The 27,863-nt window shown below is 39.1% G+C and overlaps 1 protein-coding gene across 3 annotated transcripts in view; it reads left to right on the top strand.

Moving 5' to 3' along the window:
• Positions 354-27,863, top strand: part of PLOD2 (procollagen-lysine,2-oxoglutarate 5-dioxygenase 2) — a 110,495-nt gene continuing 82,985 nt past the window's right edge. The window contains exons 1-2 of one of the 3 annotated variants that reach the window (XM_021069588.1): positions 678-1,002; positions 2,329-2,486. Coding sequence is in view for 2 of the 3 variants with exons in the window: in XM_021069587.1 (XP_020925246.1) it covers positions 888-1,002 (115 nt within the window). In the remaining variant the exon portion in view is untranslated. Of the gene's footprint in view, positions 1,003-2,328; positions 2,487-27,863 lie in introns of all 3 variants that reach the window. The other 2 variants (XM_021069587.1, XM_021069586.1) reach the window with 2 other exon arrangements.

The following is a 27,863-nucleotide window of genomic DNA, read 5'->3' as shown; positions in this document are numbered from 1 at the left end:
CTCCGATTCCGCAGGATTTACAAGCCATTACTGGAGAGAGTCTAGGACGCTACTGGCACAGGCAGCGGAGGAAGAAATGTTCAATGGACAATAAAAACTTTCGGTTTACAGAGTAAAATAAGAACAGAGCCTCCCTTTCACAGGGTTTGGAAACTTGCCCCTGAGTTAACAAGGTGGGTTGGGAGTAGGGAGGTTCCATTTCCCTAGTTCCTTCTCTGGTGGGGTCCCATTCCAAGATTGCGGCGGATCTACAGTCACTTCGGCACTGAGGGGTGGATCTTAATCCAAAGAAGGGCAGATCTGCACCCTCTGAAGCTACTGGGTAGCTCCGCGTGCTGGGAGAGTCTGGAGAAGGGAGCGCGGAGCGCCGCCCGGCGACCAGACTCCCGGCGTCTCCTCCCCCTGTCCCAGGCCCACTCCCAAACTTAAGTACACACTTCCCGGTTCCAACCCGAATCTCTGCGTGAGGCTCCACACGTAGCAGCCGACGGCTCTTTAAATAGGTCGGCCTTGTGCAAACAATCCCAGACGCTGGGCTGGGGAAGGCGAGCGGAGGCAACCGCACGGTGCACGCAGAGGCGCGGCGGGTCAGCCGGCGGCCAATAGCCGGGGCGCGGCCCGCCCCGACACCACCCCCTCGGGGAGCCTATAAGTTGTCCGCGGCGCCCTGGGCGTCCGCCGCTCTGCGCCTCCCAGACCATTTACTTTCCACCGCCTTCCGCGCCACTCCTACTGCGGGCAGCGGGACCTCAGCACGCACTCAGCCTGCCAGCTCCCGCCCGCACTCGTCTGCCAGTGCGGACCAGGGGTCCCGGCTCTCGCGAGAAGTGGATCGCTGCGAGGCGGTGCGGGTGCTGGAGCCCGCGCGGGCCCTGGAGGGGCCGAAGATGGGGTGGTGCACTATAAGGCCGCAGCAGCTGCTGCTGCTCGTGGTGCTGGTGCTCCAGCCCTGGAATTCCTGCCTGGGTGCAGACTCCGAAAAGCCCTCCATCATCCCCACAGGTGAGCAGTCCCGCCGGCCGTCTTGTCCGTGAGGCTCGGAGGGATGGGTGGTTCATTCATCCACCCGCCCTTCGCGTGGGGGCTGCCAGGTGAATAGATGGAGGTGGGCCCGCCCTCCCAGGCCCGCAGAGGCGAGTTGGTGGGAGCCTGACCTTCCATAGGACACCGAGGTGAGTGGGGTGGGTGTCCATCCTCCTTAGGACCGCCGAGGTCTTACCCAGAACTGCGCTCGGGCTGTACTGGTCCGAGGGGAAGTGTGGGAGCATCCTCCCTGATAAGCTCTTGCAGTTCTCATTACCCCGAGAGCATACAAAGTTTTCTTTGCAGAAGCGGGGTTTCCTTTGGGTCTTGCAGGTCGTTGGGTACCAACACATTTCCTGCAACTTGCCTTTCTCCTCCTTTGCGGGGGTTGGCATGACTTATCCCTGTTGGACAAGGCAGTACTCCCACTGTGACCTAAACACCGGGCTCAGTGTACTTTCTGATTGATGGTGACACATTCCTTCCAGCGCCCTAGGAAGCAGCCGGTAACACCTACCTCCTGCCAAAAACAACGCTCAAAACCTTGGTTGTTTTCAGTAAGCCAGCTTGGCTACCCAGTACCTCCTGCAGCTTTCCTCCTTGGGGCTTTGGAGGGGAAGCTCTCCACAGCTTCTCCCCTTAGCTACCCTTTCCCTAAGCCTGGTATCGGTTCATGTTTTCAGAAGCTGGAACTGCGGTGAATAGTCAAGTTCATGTAAAACAAAACGTTTTACATTTAGCAAGATTAAAGAGAATCTCACCACATGTTGGTCGAAACATACTTTGCTGCAGTTTGCAGCACGTAAAATATCCTTAGAGTTTTACAATTTTGCGTTCTAATTCTGTGCTCTCTGAAATTAGATCTTGCATTTAAATGTCCTTGCGCTGTATTTTTGTTGTTGTTGTTGTTGTTGTTAAATCATTTTGCTACTTTTTTGAGGGGGGCAGTAAATAGGTGCCTTTCTGCTTGAATTTTACTTAAGCGCCAGGATAAAAATTTACATTCAGAAGTTGACATCTGGTGTAGAACCAGTTAATACATGTAAGCAATAGTTTTGTCTTCATCTGTTAAGTGTTTCAGAAAACTTCAGTGGACTAAGTTGACCATCTTTCTACATTCCTGCCAAACAGTACTTGCTTTGTTAGCTGGAGAAACTTCAGCATTCAGATAGATTTTTGTCAGTTACAGGATACTTTTCTTTCTCTCAGATATATGTGGATGGCTTCAAAATGGGTTTCTCAACCCTTTGTGGTTCCTTGAAATTTGAACTGAATTTTTTTCATAACTTTAAAATTTTCTTTTAGTGTAACATGGAGAAAATAGACACGTAAACGCCTTCAGCAAACTTGGAAATGGAAACATTGAAAAGAATCTCCAGAATAAAATGACTTTGTTTGTTGAAACACCTGAGGAAACTTACTGGGAAATAAAATAACCTCTAAGGGCTTTGCTACTTTTAGAGGTACCTCTTCAGCCTTTGTATTTTATTTCACTTCATTATCAACAACCTTTACTTTTTTTTTTTTTTTTTTTTAACTTTATGGCCTCGCCCTTGGTATATGGAAGTTCTCTGGGCAAGGGACTGAATCCCAGTTGCAGCTGCGACCTATGTGGGATCCTTTAAGACACTGCGCTAGCCAGGTGGGAAATTAAACCCTTGCTTCCTCAGTGAGGTGGGAACTCCAACAGCCCTTACTTTTAATAGAAGTCATCTTTTTGTAGATGTGTTTAAGTTTACATTCAAAATCATCTTCCTTTCCTAACCTGACTTTTAAGTTTCATAGAGTTGGGGGGACATAAAGTTTTAATGGATTGTAACATTAGAGAAGGGAATTTCAGATACAAATGCCTTCCTCAGAAAAATGACCATATAAAACTTGCTGCTGAAATCTGAGCACTTGTTTTGCTGAGATAGCACGGGGAATTCATATATCACCTAAATGCAGAAAAGTATTAATTTGTTATAGATGGAGCCAGCAGTAGCCAGTTTGATTATGAACTGTTGTATAGATAGGTGTGATAAGATAGTAAATATAGGTGGCACAGTGCTTGATAATATGAGAAACAGGGACTGTGTTCCATTTTCTTTCTAAAATATTATAGCCAAAACTTGCTAAATTACAAACTTTTCTTTATCTGTGTAAATAGCAAGCAAACTTTAGAACTCTTAAGTTGTCTAGCTGGCTTAGTAAGAGGTCTTTAACAGTTCTTGTCATTTCCAACCCCCTATGTTTGTCACCATGTCCAAGCTAGCTATGAAGAAATAGATTAGGCCAGGGTTTTGTGGCTATTTAGATTTTGAGCCAGATAATTATTTATTTTTGGAGACTGTCCAGTGACTTATACCATGTTATTTTTTGGTTGGTTTTTTTGTTTGTTTTAATTGTTGGCTGTGCCCAAGGCTTGTGGAACTTCCTGGACCAGGGATTGAACCCATGCCACAGCAGCACCCTGAGCACCTGCAGTGACAATGCTGGATCCTTAACCCTCTGTGCCACAAGAGAACTCCATTGTACAATGTTTAGCAGCATCCTTGACCTCTACCCACTAGGTGCCAGGTGTACCTCCTCCAGGTGTGAAAATTAGAAATGTCTCAAAATGAAAAACAGCCATATGTCTCCTGAGGAACACAATTACCCAGGTTTGGAAAAACTGCTGGATTAGACAAATATATTTGAGGCAGTGTGGCATTATAGTGTTACTGGATTGATAATAGCAACTCTTTATTTTTATATTTTTAAATAGGCGTATATTTATAGTAATTTTCCATTTTTCCACTGGCCTAGGGAATGTGCTGTTTGGTTCACATTCATCAATTTTGGAATATAGTTTTTCCTAGCTTTGATGCTATATATTAATCAGAGTTAAGAACACTACTTTTTGTTCTTTTCACTGAGAGTTCTGCTATTCTATGAATTATGTTCATTCCTTTTTGATTGCCACTTTATTCTTAGCGTGGAATAGACTTAGCATGGAAAGATTCTAAACAAGAATTTAGTTAAAAACAATCTTTTTCTCCTAGAATCTTTTATAGGAATTTTTCCTCAAAATTTTATTTCTGTGGGAGCTTTCGAGGCAAAACCCTCCTAATGAGTGTCAGCAAATCAAATTCGTAACCTGATTATGTCTCCTGCGCTTTTTTGTCTTTTCAGTAAGAGAAGGAAAAGATTGAATGTATTCCTGCCAAACAATTGTGACCAGGTCTCTAGACCTGGATCAACATTTTGTGTTTTTTAAGGTACCTTAACTATTCCATAATCCAAATTGGGTGGAAACCAAGTTTGAGGCAAAAATGGAGGAAATGGTTTCAGATGTTTCTGTTCAGACTGGTGTTTTTCAACCATGTTCATTTGTAAACTCTTTAATTTGCCCTGGCACATTCAAGGAGGAAAGAAAAGATTTCTCCCTATCTGTTGATGCAAACTGGCAATTTACAGGGTGGAGAGGAAAAGTCCAAGGTCCTAGGGAAACCTTGGGAAGAAGAGAGGAAGTCTTGTCCTCTGTGTACCTTCTATGTCCTGGTCTCTAGCCACATGAAACAACCAGTCTCTGCCTGTCTTTCATATTATAAAAATAGACATTCGAAACAACTCTAGAGAATGTGAGGACCAGAAATGAAAATTAAATTAAGATACCCTTTTCTACCCATCATGTTGACTAAAGCATTTTAAAAGTATACCAACGGTTGTGAGAATGAGAGGTCTCAAACTGTTAATGGAAGCACAGCACCTTTGGAAAACAATTTAATAATGACTAGTGGAACTGAGAATCTGCATATTCTGCAATTCTAAATCTACATATACAGCTCTCTCAAATTTGTGTCTGCCTCTTCTCCTTGAAATTCAATTCTTTATTTAAATCTAGCTCCTAAGAAATTATTCTCCTTACTGTCTTTTGTTTGGCTCTCTTTCTGACTTCTTAATGCAGTTGTTTATACAGATCATACCTGCTTTGTATGATTTGTGCTTATGTTTAATAAATTATACATTTCTTTGGAGTACAAGATTGAGTCTTATTTGTTTTTGTGCTCCTCACAGTACTTTCCCTATTTTTTTAACACAGAGAAGATTCTGAGTTTATGTTTGTTGAGTTTCAGGCCAACCCAGAGAGTTATGAAAAGTGGCATGCAGTCAGTGAGATTGCCAACTGCTCCTTTTCCCAGTGTTTTAACTAGATTCACTGAGCTTCCTCTACCTTGGGACCCATATACTAACATGATTAAGAAACTTATCAGAGAAAGATCAGGCAAGGCCTTGTTTCTGAACAGGTTGTTGGCATCTCTTCTCCATAAGTTATATTTTCTGCTCATTATAAAAGCATACCTACAGAAATACTTTCAGGTGGTTGAATACCATGATCCTTCTTTTCATTTGGAATAGTTGTATTGCTTGTAGAAGAGGAGATAGCCGAACGCAGTGAGAGAAGGGCTTGTGTTTTCTTTTTCGGGCCACACTCCATGTCTTTCTGGACCCCTTTATTGTTTTGTTGGACTTTTGGCACTTATGGGAAAGTAATAGAGACAGGACATCAGAGATCTAATGAGCAAAAAGGATGCTTTGTGAAAGAGCACTGATTTGTAGGTTTATGTAAATGGAGGGGAAAGGGATAATCAGGGGCTGAAGGAAAGCTGGGTCCCTGGCAGGGGTGACAAACTGTGGCCCATGGGCCATATCTGGTAGACTATAAACAGCTACCTGCTTTTGTATGGCCAGTGAGCTAAATGATGGTTTTTATATTTTCAAATGGCTGAAAAGTATTAAAAGAAAAATAACACACTGTAACATGTGAAAGTTATATGAAATCTCATCCTCAGGATCCATAAAGTTTTACTGGCTCACAGCCACATTCATTCATTAACTTATTATCTATGGCAGCTTTTATGCTACCAGGTAGAGTTGAATAGTTGCCATAGAGGCTATATGTCCTGCAAATTCTACATTATCTACTCTCTGGCCCTGTTACAGAAACCCTTTGCTGACCCTTGCCTTAGGAAGTGATGTTCCCACTTAAGTGATGTCTCATGCAGATTTGCTGCTGTCTTGGAAAGCCAGATTCTGGACAGTAGCAGCTGGCTCTGGGCATTTGAAAGGGCTGTTTTTCATTTTAGACTTTGCTGGTGATTCCTGTGGCATTTTAAATTCAAACATAGAGCTTTCCTGTTACATCTTTTTAAACCCAGTGCTTGATGCTAACTGGACACGTACTTTCAGTGTACTCATGATAAAAAATGAATAAAACACTCCCATGGCTGGTTGGAAAGGAGATGTGTATTTCTTCTTTAGTGCTTCTGTGTGTTCTAGAAATGTGGTCTAGAAACTTGGTTATGAATTTGTGGCTTAATTCCTAGGAGGAAGTAATTAGCACATTTATCAACGAGTATTTTTATTCTTTAACCATTGCTATAAAACAGGCTAAACTGAGGAATTGGTGACTTTTAAAGTGACAGATACTTTTTTTTACATTTTACTTGATTGCATTTCTTGTGATATGATTTGCTTCACTAAACTTAACAGAACTGATTTTCAGAACTATTGAGTTTTTTTAGGGCCATGCCTGTGGCATGTGGAAATTCCCAGGGTAGGGGTCAAATCAGAGCTGCATCTGCCAGCTATACCACAGCCACAGCAATGCTGGATCCGAGCCACATCTGCGACCTATGCCACAACTTGCAGTAATGCTGGATCCTTAACTGACTGAGGGAGGCCAGGGATTAAACCCACATCCTCATGGATACTAGTTGGGTTCTTAACCCTTAGGTTAAGGATCCAGCATTGCTGCAAGTTGTGGCATAGGTCATTTTTTATCATGAGTGCAATGAAAGTACGTGTCTAGTTAGCATTCTGAGCCAAAACAGGAACTCCTCTATTGAGATTTTAGTTAGCCAAGAACTAGTTATCCAAAGGAGTAGAATTATAAATAGTGTATTGTGATTTGTTGTGCTTATTGCTACTTACTATTTTTTTTAATTGAAGTATAGTTGACTTGCTACTTACTATCTTAAGGTTTTTATTTTGCAACCTGTGTTTGGAAATAAAGCTGCTGAATTCATTACTACTCTATTAACTGTGTCACAAGAATGCTCCTTCAACATATACTGTTTGTAATTTAAAAATACGGAAGCTTCAAATAAGTTTTACTGTTTCCCATTCAGAATAACTTTATTTAAAACAAAATTCAAAGAATAGAGATATGTTATTTCTATACTCAGATGAAGATTTCAGTATCATATTTCCTTTTGTGTATTATAAGAAAGAAATTAACTTCTGTTAATAATTTAAATTTATTTTGAAATATAAATCTCTTCATTAAAAAAAACTAATTCAGGTTAGTGCATTCACCTACTAAGTTACTAGACTAATTCATAAGTATTTTTTCAGGCCTTGATTGTGTTTGTAGCATACTGTAGCAGTTTTGGGAAAATAACAATCATTTTTTTTATTCCCATTGAAATATGGGTATATCTCCCCCTTTACATTTATTTCTTTAAAAAGATGTGATTATGTGAGAAAATGCTTAATTTGTTAGTGTGGAAATATATTTTGTTTACTATTTACATTCTGCTACAAAAATTTTGGCTTAAAGTTTAGTTTGTATAGAGTTGAATTAAATTTTGTCTGATTATGGAGAAAACTAAATGAATAGTGAGTAGACAATCTTTGCTTTATAATCAAAATCTCCACTAGAAATGGAAAAACTCACATTTTAATTTCAATAAAATTCAAAGAACATGCTTATTACTAGTAATATATTCTATAAACCTTTTAATACAATTAAGATTTTTGGAGGACATAACAGCTAAAATGAGGGGGCTAAATGGTCAGGAAAAGTGCTTCTAACAAACATGGGGTTGAGGTTCTAAAATGTGCTAGAGTTATAATTAAATCTCATTTGTAGAGTTCCCGTTGTGGTGCAGTGGAAACAAATCAGACTAGGATCCATGAAGATGTAGGTTCAATCCCTGGCCTTCCTCAGAGGGTCAGGGATCCAGCGTTACTGTGAGCTGTGGTGTAGGTCACAGATGCAGCTCGGATCCCATGTTGCTGTGGCGTAGGCTGGCAGTTTTGGCTCCGATTTGACCCCTAACCTGGGAACTTCCATATGCCATGGGTGTGGCCCCAAAAAGCAAAAAAAAAAAAAAAAAAAAGAAAAATAATCTTATTTGTTACATTGATTTTAATATTGCTTTTATTATTTTGGATACATAAGACCTCTTGGTGGTATTGCATTAACTGATCATATACTCATTTACTTTAGGGTTACATTATCAATTTTTTTAATTTATTTTTTATTTCTTTTTTATGATATTTATTTTGTCCATTATCATTGATTTGCAGTGCTCTGCCAATTTCTGCTGTACAGCAAAGTGACCCATGTACAGTAGAAGTTATATATATATTATATATATATAAATATTATATATATAAAATTATGTTTATTTTTCTAGTTACTGCCTGTTTTTAAAGTTTTTTTCTAACGAGAAAGAGAAGGGATTTACCTCTGATTGAAATACTGTGGTTCTGCTCTACTAATGCTGTGGACATCATACGGTAAAGATTCTTATGGCAGGAAGGAACTTGCAGGCACACAATTTTTATCACTGTCATCACCAGCCCCAGTCAGTCTCAGATGCTCAGGGACACTAAGGAGACACTGAAAATCCATCATGCCACACAGCTTCAGTCTGCAGGCACAGCAGCAAGTGGAAGAAGTGTGTGGAAACCTGGCAGTCACAGGTTCCTGATTCTGGGACATAGTTCAGGAAAAGCCTCAGAAACTCTGCATCTTAATTCCAGTGACTGGAGAGCCCCAACACAGAACCAGTGTCCCATCAGCAAGGCTCTGTCATTGATTAGTCTGTTTTATTGGTTTGAAGCTATAACTTTTATGGGTCCTTAGGATGCTAATTACTTGTGCTACATACATGGCTAGAAAGGGAGCTGGTCACTTTGAGAATTTTTAAATGTATTCTCAAACTGGTTCTTTAAATATTTAATCTTTTTCTTGCTGGGTCAACACCAGCAGCTATTTTCACATGCCAAAAAAAAAAAAAAAAAAGTAAATACAGAATTAAAAATTTTGGGCGGGGGAAGAAACTGGCTAACAGTTTGCAGGTAGACTAAAATGACCTCTTTAATTCAATCATTGGGGAACTCTTACTTGCTGTTATGCAGAAGGCAAACAGGTCCTCCAATGGGATTTTCCAGTCATGCCCAGGCCAGCTCTGAGGCTCCTTGTCTTCTGAGGTCTCCGTCTCCTGTGCTAGCCTGGCTAGGTCTTTCCAGCCTCCAGCTGGCACCACAACTCTGACCAGAGCGCCTTGCTCATCCAGAGCTTCTGAAATTCCTGTAGGCTACGTCTAGAGAGGGACAACTCTCCTTTTCTTCTTAGTTTAGTTTAAACAGTGTTGGAATTTTTTAGACTTTACTAGGTAACCAAGGGCAAAACAAAACCCAAACTGGAAAACCACCAAAGCAAAGTAAGGAACAGACTTACAAAGTAGAGACTTCGAGTTCTTACTCTACTCCGACTTAAGTGAGAGACTCGCATTCCTGGCACATCCTTGGGGTTATGTGTCCTTGCTCAGCTTTTCCTTTTCCACTGTTTCATCCCACTCCTCACTTCTCACCACTGCCTTTTATACAACCAGCTCTTTTTTCTTCAGGGCTGGAGCGTATGAAATCCTTGAGTAGATAAGTATTAGTAGGCTGTGAAATATATTTTGGCCTCTCTCCTCCATTTTTGCTAGTATTTTGGCTTTTGAACCTGGTTCCTGACACAGAGCCTCTAAAACCCTTGTAATTTCCTGAGTAATAGGAGTGCCTGACACTGAGTTCCTATATCCCTTGGAATTTCCTGGATGATAGGAGAATCTTTTATCCTAATGAAACAATTCTTGGTGGGCTCTTGGATGGGAGCTGGTTACTAGAAAGACCAAGCCATGATTGTAAGCTTGGAACTTTCAGCCCTACCCTCCATTTTCTGGAGAAGGAGAGGGTTTCGAAATAAGTTGTTAACCCATTATGCCTATGTGATGAAACCTCTGTAGAAATCCCTAAAATACAGGGTTTGGCGAGCTTCTGGATCAGTGAATGTATCCACAAGCCAGGAAGGTGGTGCACCCCAACTCCATGGGGACAGGTCCTGCCTTGTGGACCCTTTCAGCCCTTGCTGTATATATCTCTTCATCTGGCTGTTCATTTGTATCCTTTAAAATATCTTCTGTAATTAATTGGCAATAGTAAGGCAGCTGTTTTCCTTGGTCTGTGAGCCACTCTAACAAATTACTGAACCTCACAATGGGGTTTTGGGGACCTTTGATTTGTAACCAGGTCAGACAGAAGTTGTGGTAACCTGAAGACCAACTGCTTGTTATGGGCAGTCTTGTGGGGCTGAGCCTGTTACCTGTGGGGTCGGTGCTAATTCTGGTGGAATTGAGTGGACTTATAGGACACCTAGCTGGTGTGGCAGAATTGGCAGGCGTGGGAAAAAAACACACGTATGGGGTCAGAAGTATTGCGTGTGAATAGTAGAGAACTCAACAGTGTTTTCTCTAGACTTAGGTGGATTATATGTTTTTATGTTTTCATAGCGACCCATCACCATAACCCTAGCCATTTATTTCATTTAATGGGTAAATTTTTAGGCATTTTTGCTCATAACTCTTTCAGTATTGCTTTAATTCTTGATTTTGAGTAGTAATTTACATTTGCTTTAATGAATGTTACATTTAAATAAATTTATTTAATTAACTTAAAAAATTCTTCCAGAACATATTTTTTTCTAGCAGTATTTAACAGGTAGTATAACTTTTAGATACAAATCCTTGCTAAGAATAGTTCCTGTTGCGTAATATTCTGATGTATGACAATATTTCAAAATTTAATTCAATGAGCATTTATTGATCGGCTGATCTATGTTCTGAGTTGTTTTCAATGAAGAAAGAATAGAAAACACATGACAAACAAAATGTATCAGGCTCAGTTCCTGTTCCACATTGAAATTCTAAGATTCTTGCAGGGAAAATAATGCATATGTAAAACTGAACAAATCAAAGCAGCTTTTATGGTGAAACCTGGCCTATGGGAAAGAGCATCAACCTCTGGGCCTCTGAAACCTCCATCTAAGTTCTGACCCTTCCACTCATCAACCTTGAGCCAATTACCTTGTCTCTTGAGACTTCTTTATATCTTATGATCTCTTTAGCTCTCTTATTTGATGGTTCTTGAATTCTAAATGTCAGGGTATGCAATGGAGACAGAGTGCTGCAGGAATTAGAAAAGAGGTCTGGAGGGAATTTACTGTTAATACATTTGTTAGGCCAAAGGAAGCATAGATACAAAGTTGTTTTGTATTTTAGTATTCTAGTTATTCTAACAGGACCTGGATTTAGGCTTTGATATTTTTTTTTCCTAATTAACTTTTGATTTAGAGGTAAGAAGGTAAGGCCAAGACTGACTAGAATTAAATTTACATTTAAAAATATTCCAAGTGTTTTAATGTGAGAGGAGAAAACAATCTGGTGTTTATATGAAGCTCTTTCAATCTTCTGAGAAGAATCATATGCTCTTTAATATATTTACACATTGTAAGCTGTTTTAAAAAATAAGTTTATTTTACTCTGTTTCAGTCCTGACTGTTTAAGTCCTATTGATTAACAAAAATGATGCTTTGGTAACTCTTTAGAAATTAAATAATTTTTGTAATGAAATATGCTATTTAAAAACCAGAAGTCCTCCTCCAAATTGTTCCTGAAACTCTTATCAAAACACCTACATCTACTTTTTAGAGTCATTAAATATTTTAAAAATATGATTGAATTTAATAAACTAGAAACATAGTAAATAAACAGAAATTTAGCTCATGGAGAAAAGTATTTGTATGCATTGTGTATTTATATTTGCTAGCTACAGAGGTAAATTTTTTTTTAAGTTTTTAGGGCTGTACCTGTGGCATACGAAGGTTCCCAGGCTAAGGGTTGAATTAGAGCTGCAGCTGCCAGCCTATTCCATAGCCACAGCAACTCAGGATCCGAACTGCATATGCGACGTACACCACAGCTCATGGCAACACCAGATCCTTAACCCACTGAGCAAGGTCAGGGATTGAACCTGCATCCTTATGGATGCTAGCAAATTTGTAACCCGCTAAGCCACAAGGGAACTCCAACAGAGGTAACTATTAAGACTCGAGAACAGAGTAGAAATACTTTTTTATCTGATATATCAAATAATATATTGCTCAGATCATTGTCACAGTAACATTTATTCTGCATGTGTTTGCACCTCTAGAATGGTGCATATCAAATAAGTGGTGTATGGTCTTTGACCCAGACCTTGGAGAAGGTGGTAGTAGTGCCCAGTGTTTTTTTCTCTCTTTTTTTTTTGGCTATTTTTCCTATAGAGGGATTTTATGTAAATCGAAGGAAGCAGTTCAAAGAAGATAATTGGATGGGGAAGAGGGTGGCTTAATTTTGAAAACATACAGTTGTTACTTTTTCAAGTGTAAGATTATCAAAAATAACCATTTTGTCTGGATGTTGTTTTTGGAGATTAACTGTGATTTAGTGAATAAGCAAGTAAACATTATCAGATGTTTCTCCTGTAGAGTAGGTTAGTTTAAAGAAAAATATGTTGTATTAAAATGATTAACCTTTGTGTTATTATAAAGTACTTGATACACTAATATCTCTCAAGTATAAGCATAGAGTTTTTTTTCTGTAGGGCATATAATCCTAAATAGCCAAGCCCACCTTCTCCATAACAGGTTATTGAATGGCTCTACGACATCAGTAAAAACAGCACCAATTTATAGCTGAGTGGGTAGGTAAGATTTTTTTAGGTTGAGGTAAAAGATAAACTAAGGAGCTTATTTTAAACCATACTATAAACTTAAGAAGTGTCTATAATTCACATTTAACTGATAGTTATATCTCCTTTTCTAAAATTGGATTTAAATTCTTTGATGATGCAAGGTATGACTTAAAAGTGTCAGAATAATTCATATTTGAATGAGTTTAAAGCATATCTGAATTATAGAAAATCCTTTTGAAAAATGCATCTTTTTCAGAATATAGAGCTGATGGGAGATGGAGGTTAAGTGGAGGGTAGGAGATGAAATTGCTCACAAGCATGTTAGAAAATTATACAATAGGTGATTTGAATAGGTTCAGGGAATTAATTCAAAAATACCAGAAAGTACCACTGCCTCAACTGCTGGCAGAAAAGAAGTTTCTTTAAGTAAAATTGGACATGCCCGTAGAAATATGGGTTTGAATAATTTCGTACAAGAAATTTATTTACCTGGATGGTGCCAATTGATGGTATAGCATTTCATATGAACCACCTGCACATCCCAGTCATTCTCACCATGCCTGCTTCCCAGGCTGCAGTCCAGTGTGCGTAGGTCCTGTGGGACATGCACACTAAGACAGTATGTATTGCTGGACTTGCTTTGTCATTTGGTTAGAAGGAATTAGCTGGTTGTCATGGTGATCAGCAGAGGTTCAGAAACCTAGACCCTGACTCTGTGGTGCCAGCTACGGATATGTTCTTTGGTGTAAGCGGGTGCTTCACATTTCTTGGTGTTACTGATAAATTGAGGTGCAAGTTCATTGTGCTTTGAATTATTTGGAAAGCTGTATTGGTCCCACTTTCATCCTGAATATATTATTAAGAATTTGAGGAAGACATTAGTTTGCTTTTCAGACATTAGGGCAACTGCAAAGGCCAGAATGGAATATTTGCTTTCTAGATATAGCCAGAGCAGGTACACCATACAGGAAGGGAGCTGGATACCTCTAAATGTGAGTTAAAGATATGTATGAGCTTGCCTGGCTTACTGGGATACATGAATTAAGAGCAGATGTTCATAATTTGCTTGCGTGCTGATTATGGAAGATGGAAGGCAGTATAGGATACAATGGCTAGGAGGATGGGATTTTAGAATAAGACAGCCTGAATTTAAATCTCATCTCTGCCACTTATTTGCTGATTGTCCTGGGAATAAGTTACTTAATCTCTCTGAATCATAGTTTCTTTATAATGGTAATTGCCTCCTAGGGTCAATTTGAGGATTAAATGTGATAATACCAATAAAAGGCTCAGCACAGGGTCTGCAAACAAGAATTGCTCAATAAATGCTACTAACTAACTAAATTTGTTAAATGATATAGTTCTAATTAGTATTAAAGTGGAACATAAAATGTGTAGAATTAATTCTTGTGTTCTGATAAAAGTGCAGACTGTCAATGAATTCTAGAAAATAAGTTTTAGCATGTTAACATATAAAGACAACTTTTTCCAGGAGAACCCAAAGGAACTAATAGTAAGTTTAGTGGTGCCATCTCTTTGGTGATGTTCTTCAATTACTTACTCAAATTCAAAATTCTGCTTACTTTTCCTCGTTTCTCTTATTTATTCTTGATGTTCAGATTTGTCAAGTTTCACCCATTATAGTGGAAAGCGTGTGTGTGTGTGTGTGTGTGTGTGTGTAATTAAATATCACAAACAGATAAGGCCTTTTAGAAACATAATCTTAAGACAGTTGTCACACTCAATAGTAATGTTCCTTCATATCATGTAATACTTATTCAAGTTCACTTTTGCCACCTCTTCTCATCACTAAAATTTTTACAGTTGGTTTGGTTGATCAGGATCTGTCAATTCTCCTAAATGTCCCCTCAGACTATCCTCGCCTTAGATCTAGGCCGTTGATCTCTGGCAGCTTGAGGGTAAGATTCAGTCTGCTTATTATTTTTCAGAAGACTTGAACGAAGTCCTATGTTTTTAAAATCAGGAAATTTTACTTGAAAGTCTGGACTTTATTTCTTTTGGGGTGAGGTCGAGTCAGGAGGAGGTCTGGAGACCCTGGATTAGCCTTTCCACATGGCAGCCACAGCTGTCTGAGGCTGAGGGGTGCTCCCCCTGTAGCTGGTACTTGTGTGCTTCTGTTCACCATACCTCCTCCTGGCTTCTTCACTATTTGTTGTGTGTTGCAACTCCTGGTCTGGGCACACCTCACAGAATGAAATAGCTATAATTGCCTCTTAAATTGTTTTCTTGCCTCATCTTTCCATACTATTCTTTCTCAAGTCTTGTGACTTTCAACTTTTTTTTTTTTTTTTTTTTTTTGCCTTCTTATCCTTACCCCCCTCTATGGTAATATCCGGAGACATTTTTGTCATGGGTGGTGGGTGCTACTGGCATCCTGTGAGTTTTACCAGGCTTGCTGCTAAAACATCTGATAATACACAGCATGCCCCCTCCGCAAGAGAGAGCTATTTGGCCCCAAACATCAATAGAGTTAAGATTGAGAAACTGCTCTGCTCTGATGACACCTGTCTAATTTCACTGCCCTATTTAGAGAATTCCCATGTCTTCCCTATTTCCAAATATATTTATCAGGAGTTCCCGTCGTGGCGCAGTGGTTAACGAATTCGACTAGGAACCATGAGGTTGCGGGTTCGATCCCTGCCCTTGCTCAGTGGGTTAACGATCCGGCGTTGCCATGAGCTGTGGTGTAGGTTGCAGACGTGGCTCGGATCCCACGTTGCTGTGGCTCTGGCGTAGGCCGGGGGCTGCAGCTCCGATTAGACCCCTAGCCTGGGAACCTCTATACGCCGTGGCAGCGGCCCAAGAAATAGCAAAAAGACAAAAAAAAAAAAAAAAACCCAAAAAAACCAAATATATTTATCATTATTTCCCAATTTTCACTTGATATTCATACTGGATTCATTATCTAGTGAAGATACCATGCTTTTATCTTTTTTAAAAACCGTTATCTGTTTTTCCAGTTTCTTCCCACTGTCAAAATCCTACTTTTCACTTTTAAGGCCATTCACAAATCTCTTTTTGATAACACTTTACCATAGTATTCTCCAAAAATCATCTTCTTCCAACTGGAAACTTTCCTAAAAATGATCTATTTTAATACTTTCCCTCACTACTCTTTCTGCTTCTCCAATCCAAGAAACTGCATCTGGAGGTATTAAGTGGTATAGTCAAGGTGTCTCCTAGTTTTTTGTCCTCCCCTCCGTATTGGACTCCTGAAATATTATTTGCTAATTTATAATCTGTTACTTAATTAGGGATTTAGTATGTTATTCTCAGTCTTTTCATGTGAACTAAGTTCATATTCTCAAGCTGGATTTTGAACTGCAGGAGGACAGAGACAGTATCTCTTTGGGCTGGTACCAAGTCTGTGAATTTCTATGCCTCAGAACTCCAAGCCTCTGGAGTTTTGCCTTTAGGCCCTATGGAGGGATAGTCAGATAGCGTATGGCTCACCTCAGTCACAACTAATGTGGGGAGTGGACTAGCATTTGCTAGCATTCAGTTCAGAAAAGAGAGGTCATTCTAGATATCTTGAGTAGAAGGGGATTTAATAAAGATAATTATGGGTTTACACAGTTGTTGGAAAGGCTGGAAGAGTAGGCTTTAGGCTGAGCCTCCAGCACTGACGCTAGAACAGCAAGGAGAGCTAACCAGACTAGGGACTTTCTCCCTCAGTCCCAAAGGGGAAGGCAAGAGGCTTCCATTAGAACTATTGAGACACAAATAGCTGCTGTAAGTATAAATAATCCTGGGATCAGAAAGCTGTCTGCACCAACCCCTCATACACATGAAGCTGCTGACTGAATCCTAGAAAGCGAAATTGAGCCACTGCCTCTACCAGTATCTATGTGTCTGTCTGTCTGTCTCTCCCTCCTTTCACAAAGTGGAAGACTAGAACACTGAGGTAGGGTAACCACCTATCTTCCTGACCGTATTTACTAATAGAAATGGCAGGTGGGAAAACCACCTGCCTTCCAAATTTCATAGGAATGCATCTGGAAGGACAGACATACTTTTCATCTAGAAGCTTAGTTAGCTCCAAAGGAGTTAGGGATATGTAGCTTTAATATTTATTTTTTTTCTGTGCCTTTCTTCAGTAATTATTCTCCTTGAAGCTTGATAAATCATTCAGTAATTTTAGAAATTTATAAGTCTTTTTGACAGCAGACATGCAAGTATGGGCTCAGTGTTCCATGAAACACATGCTCTGCTTGTTAACATGGTGTGTCTTATAAAGTTTAAAGATTATTGAATTCTGTCTCAAATTTCAAGAAGAACAATTCCTGAAGATATTCATGGAAAAATGAAATAGAACAATAAAATAGAGGTGACTAAGTAATAGCAGTTTATCTCTCCATGTCCTCCATTTTTAGGCCAGTGAATCATAGCTTATGTAGGGACAATGTAGTACAGCTCATCTCTCATTAGCATTTTATAGTGTTTCTTTGACTTTCAGCTACTTTTTTCTCATATTTTAGTGCTTTCATCTTATACAACACTCTATTAATTTCAGTAAGTACTTAGCTGGCTAAAATGATTTTTCTGAGATGAAACAACTGCACTTACTCAAGGCTTTTGGAATTTGAGAAGGTCAAGAGATAATGGAAAAATTCTGGCTCATTTAGGAAGGAAGGATTTTGTTTGACTCCCTTCTTAAGTATTCATGAAAGAAAAACTATAAAAAAACCAAACTCCAAATCTTTGTGGATCACCATAACTATAATTCATAAACATACATTTATTTTTAGTTATTTTTATTTGAAATTTTGGTTTTCATGTAACACTTTTTTTACTTTTGTAGTTTCTTTGCTCATAGCAGATGCTATAAATAAGCTTGTGGCTGAAACATCTGCAGAGCAAATCTACAGATTACCTTGCATTAGAATTAGAATGTTGGCCAAAATCATCCTCCAAACCCCACCCCCCAAAAAACCCCCCAAAATTCAAGAGTTCCCCAGTGGCTTAGTGGGTTAAGGATCCAGTTTTGTCACTGCTGTGGCTTGGGACACTACTGTGGCTTGGGTTTGATCCATGGACCAGGAACTTCTACATGCTACAGGTGGAAAAAAAAGAATTAGAATGTTGGTTTTCAAAAGTACTTAGAACTGGGGAGTCCTCGTCGTGGCTCAGTGGTTAACGAATCTGACTAGCATCCATTAAGATGCAGGTTCGATCCCTGGCCTTGCTCAGTGGGTTAAGGATCTGGCATTGCAGTGAGCTGTGGTGTAGGTCACAGATGCAGCTTGGATCCTGTGTTGGTGTGGCTTTAGCTGTGGCCAGCAGCTACAGCTCTGATTTGACCCTTAGCCTGTGAACGTCCATATGCCATGGTTGTAGTCCTAAAAAGCAAAAAAAAAAAGACGCAGAGTTGGGACATGCAAATGTGTTTCATTTTGCTTGAATGAAGGTTCTTCCCAACTCTACATGGCATTTATTTTAAATTACACTTGTTTTGCTCATTGTTTGTGACAGTTCCAGGTGATAAATCCATATACTTCAATGCTAAAATGATCAAACAACACTAGATTGGAAGTGGATGGGTTTGGTTAATAATTTCCTGTTAGGTTTAATACGCTGCCATAAGAATTTTAGCTTTTTAGTCATGTATGTATATATGTGTGTGTTTAAAATGATATACCTCAAAATTTTTTGCTTTCTTTTTGATGAAAATAAAAATGAATCTTTGGTGAACCTGGATTTATTTGGATGACATGTGCCCAATACACTAACATATGCCCAGTGTTGGTGTATTGGGCACATGTCATCCAAATGTGCCCAGTTTGCAGTCAGTTTAGCCTTCTCTGATTATGTTTTTTACCCATAAGTCATTCTGAAAGCTTTAGTAAGAAATGGCGAAGTACCAGTAGGAATCAGTAAGAACTAGAATATAACAAACTTCATGAAAATGGTATCACTTCATTTAAAAATTGCATTTCTGATTACAATGGAAATAAATACTTATAACTGAAAATGAAGATGTTTAAGAATAAATTAAACTCGTTCATGATCCCACAATCATTAGTAAACAATGTAAAATGTTGTAATATTTTTTCCTCATATATCCTCATATATTTTCTTTATAAAATTAAGATACATAGACGTATTGGCAAGCATAAAGAGATAATTTTGTATTTTACATTTTTGATAAAGCATTATATTGTAAGTATTTTCCCATGACCTCAAATAGTCTTCAAGTCCTGATTTTTAAGTAGCATTTTGACTTTCTGTCGTGGGATTATCCCTTAATTTTTATAACCACTCTCCTGTTATTGGATATATAACAATATCTAATATGTAACAATAATGGTTACATAGTTTGCTATTTTGTGCTAACAGAAATAATTTTGTAGGGATGTTCTCAAAAATGAGTTTTGGTTTCTCTTTTTACAGGATAGGTCAGAATATTGAAATCAAAGGATATGAACTCTTATCTCTTATTCCATATCCTTGAGTTGCTTTCCACAAAGTTGTATGGGTTGTCATCTCCCCTAACCAGGTACCAGAGGGTCTACAGTATGAAATTCTCTGCAGCACTGCTTTTTAGAGAATCTTTTCTAGTTATTAGAAGAAAGTAAGGTTTGCTTCTCTTTAGCCCCCTTTTTATTTCTTAAATGTGCTATGATTTACTTCTTTACTTGCCAAAATAAAAGCTTTTTTTTTTAGTCACTGCTATTTCTTCTGTGAGTTAGCATATTCGTATCAATGGAGTGTACATTTAAGTGGAATGAGAAAGGACAACAAACAGATGTATCCAGTGGATGCAAGTATTAAGAAAAGTAAATGATGTTTGGGGCAAGCGTGCTGAGGCTAGAAATGCCATTCTAGGTGCTGCTTTCACGGAAGGCTTTTTATATTGGTGACATTTGAGCGCAGACCTGAATGGAGGAGTGTTTCCTGGGAGAAGAGCGAGTGTTACAGGCAGCAGGGATCACAGGGGCAAGTGCCTTGAGCTTAGAATATGCTTGATGTGTCCCTGGAGCAGCAAGTTTTCCTATGTGCTGTTGGAGGTCAGGGAGGGCCTGGTGCTCCAGGAGATCAGAAAGACAGGACCAGATCACTTAGGAATTTTGAGGCTATGATACAGAGTGTGGAGTTTGGAGTTTATTGGGAACAAGAAGGGGACTATTTTGAGGCAAAAAGAGACAAGATTTTTGAATTTGAAGACCTGTGAATTAGCACCTATGAATGGAGTTGGGCTTGGTGTCTCCCCTTCGGCTTCTCTGCTGGGTGGCTGTGTGCAGTACAGCTGCTCGGCTGTACGTGGTAGCCCTGAAGGGGCAGAACTGTAATCATGTTGTCCTGGCGGCTGTGTAGAGAAGATTGAAGTGGGCAGGGGTGGGTGTGGGGAGATCCCTTAGCAGGCCATTTCGGTATCCAGGGAAGAGGTGAGGGTGTCCAGTCACACAGGCCAGTTGCAGAGGTGGTGGGTCTGGGAGTCTGGCTTCTGTCTAGCTGGTGGAATCGCAGATGGATTTGTTGGGGAATGTGAGGGGAACTGAGGAGTTAACATTTTGCATGCCAAAGATTTGAATTTGCGATAGCCTTACATCCATTAGAAATAGCTCTACCTGACATTCTTTATATTCTCCCTCTTTGTTTACATGGGTTAAAACTTCCTTGGGAAGGATTTTGGTGATTATTGTGCAGTTATTTTAATAATCACCGTTATTAAAATTTATAGTCTTTCTTTGTAATTTAAATGTTATTACAGAGGCGTTTATTCAGTAGAGTGTGAGTGCTGAAAAACAGGCCCCTGTAGCAAAAATTTTTCAAGGGAAGTCAGGGTGTGAAACTCTAGGAAGAGGGCCAAAACAGCTGCTGTGATCCACTGAGCTGTAAGTTTGGAAGCCAGCACTCTGCAAAATGGTGGTTTAAGTGCTGAAAAATTACAGAGCAACCTGAAGCAGGTTTTTAAATTTGCAGGAATGGTCATGTAACCAAAGCAAGTAAGATGGAAGCCAATGTGGGGGGCGGGGGGACGACTCTGGTCTGTTGGTTCAGTGCTGCCAAAGTATGTCCCTGACTCAGTTGTGTTTTGCATTAAGGCACTAGCTGCTTTGCTTTGACAGGAGAATGAAATGCGCTGACCATGCCCCTCTCTTATAATTTGATGCAGTCTATTAATTAAAGAGCTTTATCATGAATTTAGCTTTTATCGTTTGTTATTCATTATGTTTAACTTATGTTTAAAGACAAGCGCTGTGAGGTTTATGTGCCCAGAGAATCCTCCCCTCACCCCCCTGCTTTCATTAGTTCAGTGGGAAAATTAATCTTGTGATATGTGAGGTTTAGGTTTTGTAGGGTTTTTACTGACCCTCTTTTGGATAAAAATGCACCTACCCTGTAGCTGGAAAAATGTCCCTAGTGATTCTGAGATAGGCCCCTCTTAGCAGATGGGGAAAGAAGGAAATAGGAAAAAGGAAAAAGGCTGAAAATTAATAAGTAAAGAAAGGAAAAAAATAGTAGAGGCCAGCATCAAGAGGGGATAGTTTGGTACAGCTGGACAGTGAATTTGGCACTAAACCATCAAGAGGGGATAGTTTGGTACAGCTGGACAGTGAATTTGGCACTAAACCATCTGGCTAATTGAATCAAACAAGGAAACTTGTTGGGTTATATAATTGTCTATTTACTGGAAAAAGAAAATATCAACTTAGAGGCCAAAAATTTGTTTAGAAAAATTTACTTCTTTTAATGAAGAAAGTTAAATAACAATAAGTTTTAGCTTCAGTCATGGTTTATTTAGAGTTACTTTCAAATGGACATATTTTCTTTCTCTTTTTGAAAAGTAAGGAAGGAATCGTGTTAAATTATAACTTAGTAGTTAGTTGCTTTTCTGACAGGAACAGTGATATGATAAAGGAACATCGTTACCATTCCTCTAACTCTCCGGGATAGAAGAGAGGAGACCCAGACTAGATGACAAAAACGGCGCCCCTGAGACACAGCTGTTGCTGGATTATGTTGAATTCCACCCATTTATGCAAACAGCACATTTCTTCACCTGAACTCATCTTTCCTTCAGGATTCAGTTTTAATCTAATTCCTCAGGTTCCTTAACCTTCCAGTTTAAAATAGCTTCCTTTGTTATAGTCTCTCACCTCATTGTTGTTTTAAATTCATTCTTAACATTTACCACAATTTCCATTTGTACTTATCTTTGGAATTATTTGCTTATGATTTGTGCCCCCCCCCCCCACTATATTGTAAGATTCACAAAGACAGTGATTGATTCCTCCAAAACTACTGATGGATCGCCTGCTGTGTGTCAACTAGGAGTTGGGAATACATCTGCTCCTGGAGTTTAGATTATCCTTGATTCTAGTGTTTGCTTTTTTACCATTGCATCTCTTAACATTTAGCACAGTGCCTGGTTCACAGAGAATGGTCAGTAACTATTTGTTGAAAGAATGAAGATGAAAGCCATTGAGGATTGTTTATAGGGTTCAAAGGGCAGAGTGGAGTCAGGACTTGAATCTGTAGTTAAGGAATATAAACTCCTAAGGCCTGGGGTTCCGGGGTGGGGGTTGGGGACTCCTTTTCCCCATCATAGGCCGAGATTTTCTTCTTCCCCTGCCTCTCTGTTGCTTCTTTAGTGAACAAGCATTTCTCTCTGAATCCAGTGACCTACCTCTCTGAAAGGGGAAGTAAGAAGAACCCAGAGATTCTGAAGGATTCATTGGTCTGAGGTTAGCCCGGGCTCTTTAGGTGGCTATGATTGATATACGCAGGATTCAAAATTATATCTTCTAAAGGATGAAGGATATGGAGTTTATATATCTAGGGATTTCTCTTCTCGTCAAATACTACTTGTTTTATTTTGTAGAAGAATTTGTAGGTAGGGTGTGTGTGTGTGTGTGTGTGTGTGTGTGCATGTGCATGTGTGTGTGAGTCTTCTTCCCCAGAAGGAGCTTTGAATTTTTTCCATGCCATTCTAATAATTATCAGAGAAACACAGTTTTTCACCAAATACCATGGAAGCCTGAGATACTTTTCACTACCTCAGCCTGACAATGTTTGCAGTCACCCTGACTTTTCTTCCTAATGTTAGGTGTTATTTTGCAAACTGCATCTAGGGAGTATATAGAATTTAAGTAAGCTGCAAGATAAATATAAAGGCTTCATGTGGTAGTGATCATTTTATTATTGGTGAACATTTATACAGCAATTTTAAATTTAATGTAGTTAACTTTGTACTTTTTTTGGCCATAATTTAATCAAAACCTCCAGCTATTTCTTCTTATTGCTTATGATTAAAGGTAGGAAAAACATTTACTGACTTTACTTAATACACAGTATGAACAAATGAGTTTTCTATATCTGCATACATAGTATGTTATAAAAATTACAAAGGGACAGTCAGTCACTGGAGAAACATGCTGTGTTATTGATAGAAGCAGGCATTCTGACATTGTAGACCAGAAACAGCATGTGGAAAACATTGTTCTAACCCACTCATTATGGGGATAAGTTACTATGTAGAATGCATTTGAGGAAATTACCACATTACCTTCACTGGAAGGTACAGTAAAAAATCATGAAGCACCAGGAAGAGGTTAAATTTATTTGATATTCTTTGCTTAATTATAGTATTTTATACAATGATTTCTATTAAAAATTGTTTAGAGAAAGATCGGAGACTGCACAGCTTAATTGACTGGAATTCTCAATGACTAAAAATGCTAAGAAAGAGTAATCAGTGAATTTGAGAAATCTTCTTTATTCTTGCTTTAAGACACATTGTATATTTCTGAAAAAATATCATACACTGTGTCATTTAATCCAGATTCTTTGAGGTGTGTGTGTACATATATATATGTATATTTAACAAACATATATATTTAATAAATATATATATTTAATAATATACCAGTTTATGATGTTATTGTGAGTTTTCTTCTACTTTGGGAAATCTCAGAATTCAGAGGAAATGAAGAGGGTTGGAGAGGTCCTCAATGCTAAGACATACTGAAGGCTTATACCTGCTTTTAGGTCCCAGTGAAATAAGACTCCACCGGGGGAAGCAGTTCTCTGATGAGTCATGCCAGGATGCTGTCAGCAGTGGGAATGTCTTCTTTCATTCTGGAATGTAGAGGTTTCTTGTGAACTTGGATTTTTTTTTTTTTTCCTTTTAGGGCTGCACCCAAGGTATATGGAAGTTCCCAGGCTAGGGGTAGAATCATAGCTGCATCTTCTGGCCTACACCACAGCCACAGTAACACCAGATCCAAGCCACGTTTGTGGTCTGTGCCACAGCTCAGGACAATGCCGGATCCTTAACTCAATTAGGGAGGCCAGGGATAGAACCTGCATTGTCATGGATACTAGTTGGGTTTGTTACTGCTGAGCCATGGCAGGAATTCCCAGAACTTAGATTTTTGAGGAATTCTCACAGCAGCTGGCCCCCTGTGACACTGGCTGAACTTTCCAACCAGGGAATTTTTTTTCCTGCTGTGTAGGCACAGGGTCCCTGAATCAGCTGCTGACTCATTCAGATATACCCTGACCCAGTATATAGGAGTATCCAGCTGGGTTTATACTTCTAAGTTTAGATTGTGTTCAAAAGGGAGCTATTTTATAAACATCTGCTTTAAATGTGTATCTTGTTTATGACTACTTCATGCCTTGCTATGTTTCTGTTCTTTTTGAAGAACCAGTGGGTGAGCCATTCATTTCTAATGTGTTGTCTGAATGTGTTCTAGGTATTAATTGAATATGATTGTATAGGCGACTGGCAAAGAGAGAGGGAGAGAAGGATCAGTCTTTCACGGTGACCTTCCTCTAACAATGCTCTTTCTCAGCAGCTGATATTTCTTTTCTCCAGTTGCTTTTCTCCAAACATGTTCTAATCTTGTAACACATTTCTTAATAATGACTTAAAGTGATGGCATTTATACAGGAATGTGCAAGTATGGCTAACTTATTCTGCAAAAATAGATTTAAAAGAAGGAGAAAACTTCTACAGATTGACTTCTCCCTAAAAACCAATGAAAATCTAAATACATTATTATTAAGAACAGAAGCACTTTACATTTTAGGAAGAGCTCAGCCATTATCTTGTTTATGTATTAAAACAAACCATTTCATCTGCATTCAGGTTGTCTGATAGTCGGGGTCTATAACTCCTCCAGGAGCAAATAAGTATCAACAAAAGAGAAGTTATAAGGTCTGTATCCCCTTCAGGACAGGGAATGTGGCATTTAGATTTTTTATTATCTGGAAGGTCACAGTAATTGCTCTTGATTTAAGTATTTTCTTACCGTTTTGCCCATACAGCAGACTAATCTTTTAAGGTTAGTCTTATTATGTAATCTTGAAGTCCTTTACCACTTTCCCACAAACCCACATTTAATATATCAGTCAGTCTTTTTTAATCTACTTTCAAAACATTTCCAGGCTGGTTATTTTTTACCTTCTTTACTGCTACTTCTTGGTTCATATCACCATGGCCCAGATTATTGTTTTTCCCAGTCAGGCTCCCTGATTTAACCCTTGACCTCTTTCAGTCATAGCAACCAGAGGGATCCTGTTAAACTTCAAACAGATTGTAGGACACAGTATTGTACAGCAATTATAGACACAGGCTTTGGAGCCAGGCCATCTGGGTTCAAATCTAGGTGTTGCCATTTATTTTGGGCAGCGTATTTAAATATAAAATGGATATAGCTGTGTACATAGATTAAAAGAATTAATCATATCTACATGGTAGGCATTATTATTAGTATCAGTATTGGCAGTAGTAGTAGTAGCATTTTAACAACTATTATTTCATCCTTTCATTCAAATCTTCTAATAGCTTAGCATTGCATTTGGAGTATAAGCCAAAATATTTGCAGTGACTTACTAGGCCCTGCACAATCTATTCACTCTGACTTCTGAACTCATGTCATTTTCTCCCTTGCTTAGTCTCCTGTGTATTCTGGTGCCTGTAATGTACTCCCCTCTCTCCTCCAAGGGAAAACAAGATCTGAAACTGACTCATTCAGATTCTTTGTATTTGTTGTTTAGTCTTATTGAAAAGCTTCCCCTCAGGTATCTGTGGAGCTAGCTTACTTCCTATACTTAGTGTCTCCCTCGGTTATTCTGTCTCAAATGGTAACACATTCAGTACTCCCTGTGTCCCTTCCTCCTTTCTCTTTATCCCTGTAAGTTAGATGAAAATATTTTGGGAGGAGTTTTGTCCTCCTCCATTCAGAATGCAAATTCCATAATGGCAAAGGTCTTTTTTTTTTCTTGTCTCTTATGTTCAGTTTGGAATTTTCAACCCCTAAAATAGTATGTTCATATAGTAGGCACACAATAAATATTTTTTTATAGGAGTGAATGAAAATCACTGCACATTAACAATGTCAATTCTTTGCTCAAAACCTTCTGTGGCATTTCTCTTAGAACCCAGTGCCCCTGGCTTTGGCCTCCATGGTTTGCCCCATCTTGACTGCCAGCTGGTCTCTCTCACTCCTAAATTATAACTTTCAATTAACCATTCCCTATCATTCTGGATATTGAAAACACCATCATTTCCTCCCCATTTCCGACTAGCTAAATCTTATCACATCTTTGAGACCCACCTGAAATTTTTTTCTTCTGTGGCACTGCCCCAACCATCTTTATTTCTTCCTTCCTTGTTTAGCCTCCTCACTGGGCTGTTATCTAAATTAGAGATACCTAGGTGTATATATTCATTGGCATATTTAGGATGTAGTTCTTACACTGTGATCCCTGTTCGACATCATCAGCATCTTCTGGTGCTGATACCTGGTACATAAAAATTGTTTGGAGCTTCTCTTAAGATATAGCAAATAAAAAATTCTGGGAGGTGTGGTCCAGAAATTTATTTATTTATTTATTTGTCTTTTTGTCTTTTAGGGCCATTCCTGCGGCATATGGAGGTTCCCAGGCTAGGGGTCTAATCGGAGCTGTAGCTGCCAGCCTACACCACAGCCACAGCAACGCAGGATCCGAGCCACGTCTGCAACCTATACCACAGCTCACGGCAACGCTGATCCCCAACCCACTGAGCAAGGGCAGGGAATAAACCCGCAACCTCATGGTTCCTAGTCGGATTTGTTAACCACTACACCACGACAGGAACTCCCAGAAATTTATATTTTAATAAGCCTTTGGGTATTTTTGATTCTGAGCAAAGACATTAGCATGACCAGACTAGGAGTATCTCGGATAAGGGTCCAGTTGAATCTTAAGAGTTAAGCAATCCCAAGAGATGGAAGGAAACTATAGTGGGTGTAGGAGGGGCCAGAGGTAGAATGTTCTAGGAATGAGTAAACCAAAATATTTCTCTGAAATGTATCAGAAATTGGGAAAATATGTCTATAGGATAAAGGACAGTCAGTGTAATGGAAATCTGTTATGAATGCTTAAGTCCATGATTCAGACTTTCTTCTTGTGGAGTAATTTTGGAGAGGTTAGCAGAGAACTTGGAATTTGTGAGCACTGGCATTGGGCAAATCTTGAGAATGGAGAGCTATGAAAAGACTGAGGCTACACATATGGCCCCATCTGGGTGGTGGGTGTTTGGGGACAGCCTCTGAGAATGCAGTATTTTGAGAGGAGCTAAAATTGAAGAAGAAGGTATAAAACCAGATTCTAGTCATCTATTGAAATAATAGCTCATAAATAAAACTGGAAAATTTACAAGTATGTAGAGGTTAAATAATAAGCTACTGAATAATGAGTGAATCTAAGGAGAAATCAAATAAGAAATAATAAAATACCTTAGGATAAATGAAAGAGGAAATGTAACATAAAAATCTGCAGGATGCAGAAGCAGCAGTTTTTGTTTTGTTTTGTTTTGTTTGTTTGTTTGTTTTTTGCTTTTTAGGACTGCATTCCTTACAGCATATGAAAGTTCCCAGAATAGAGTTCAAATAGGTCAGCTGCTGCCTACACTACAGCAGCATGGGATCTGAGCCGTGTCTGTGACCTATGCTGCAGCTCATGGCAATGCCAGATCCTTAACCCACTGAGTGAGGCCAGGGATTGAACCCACA

Source organism: Sus scrofa, chromosome 13 (assembly GCF_000003025.6).
Source record: "Sus scrofa isolate TJ Tabasco breed Duroc chromosome 13, Sscrofa11.1, whole genome shotgun sequence".
Lineage (NCBI taxonomy): Eukaryota > Metazoa > Chordata > Mammalia > Artiodactyla > Suidae > Sus > Sus scrofa.
This window is presented reverse-complemented; position numbering and strand designations above follow the sequence as displayed.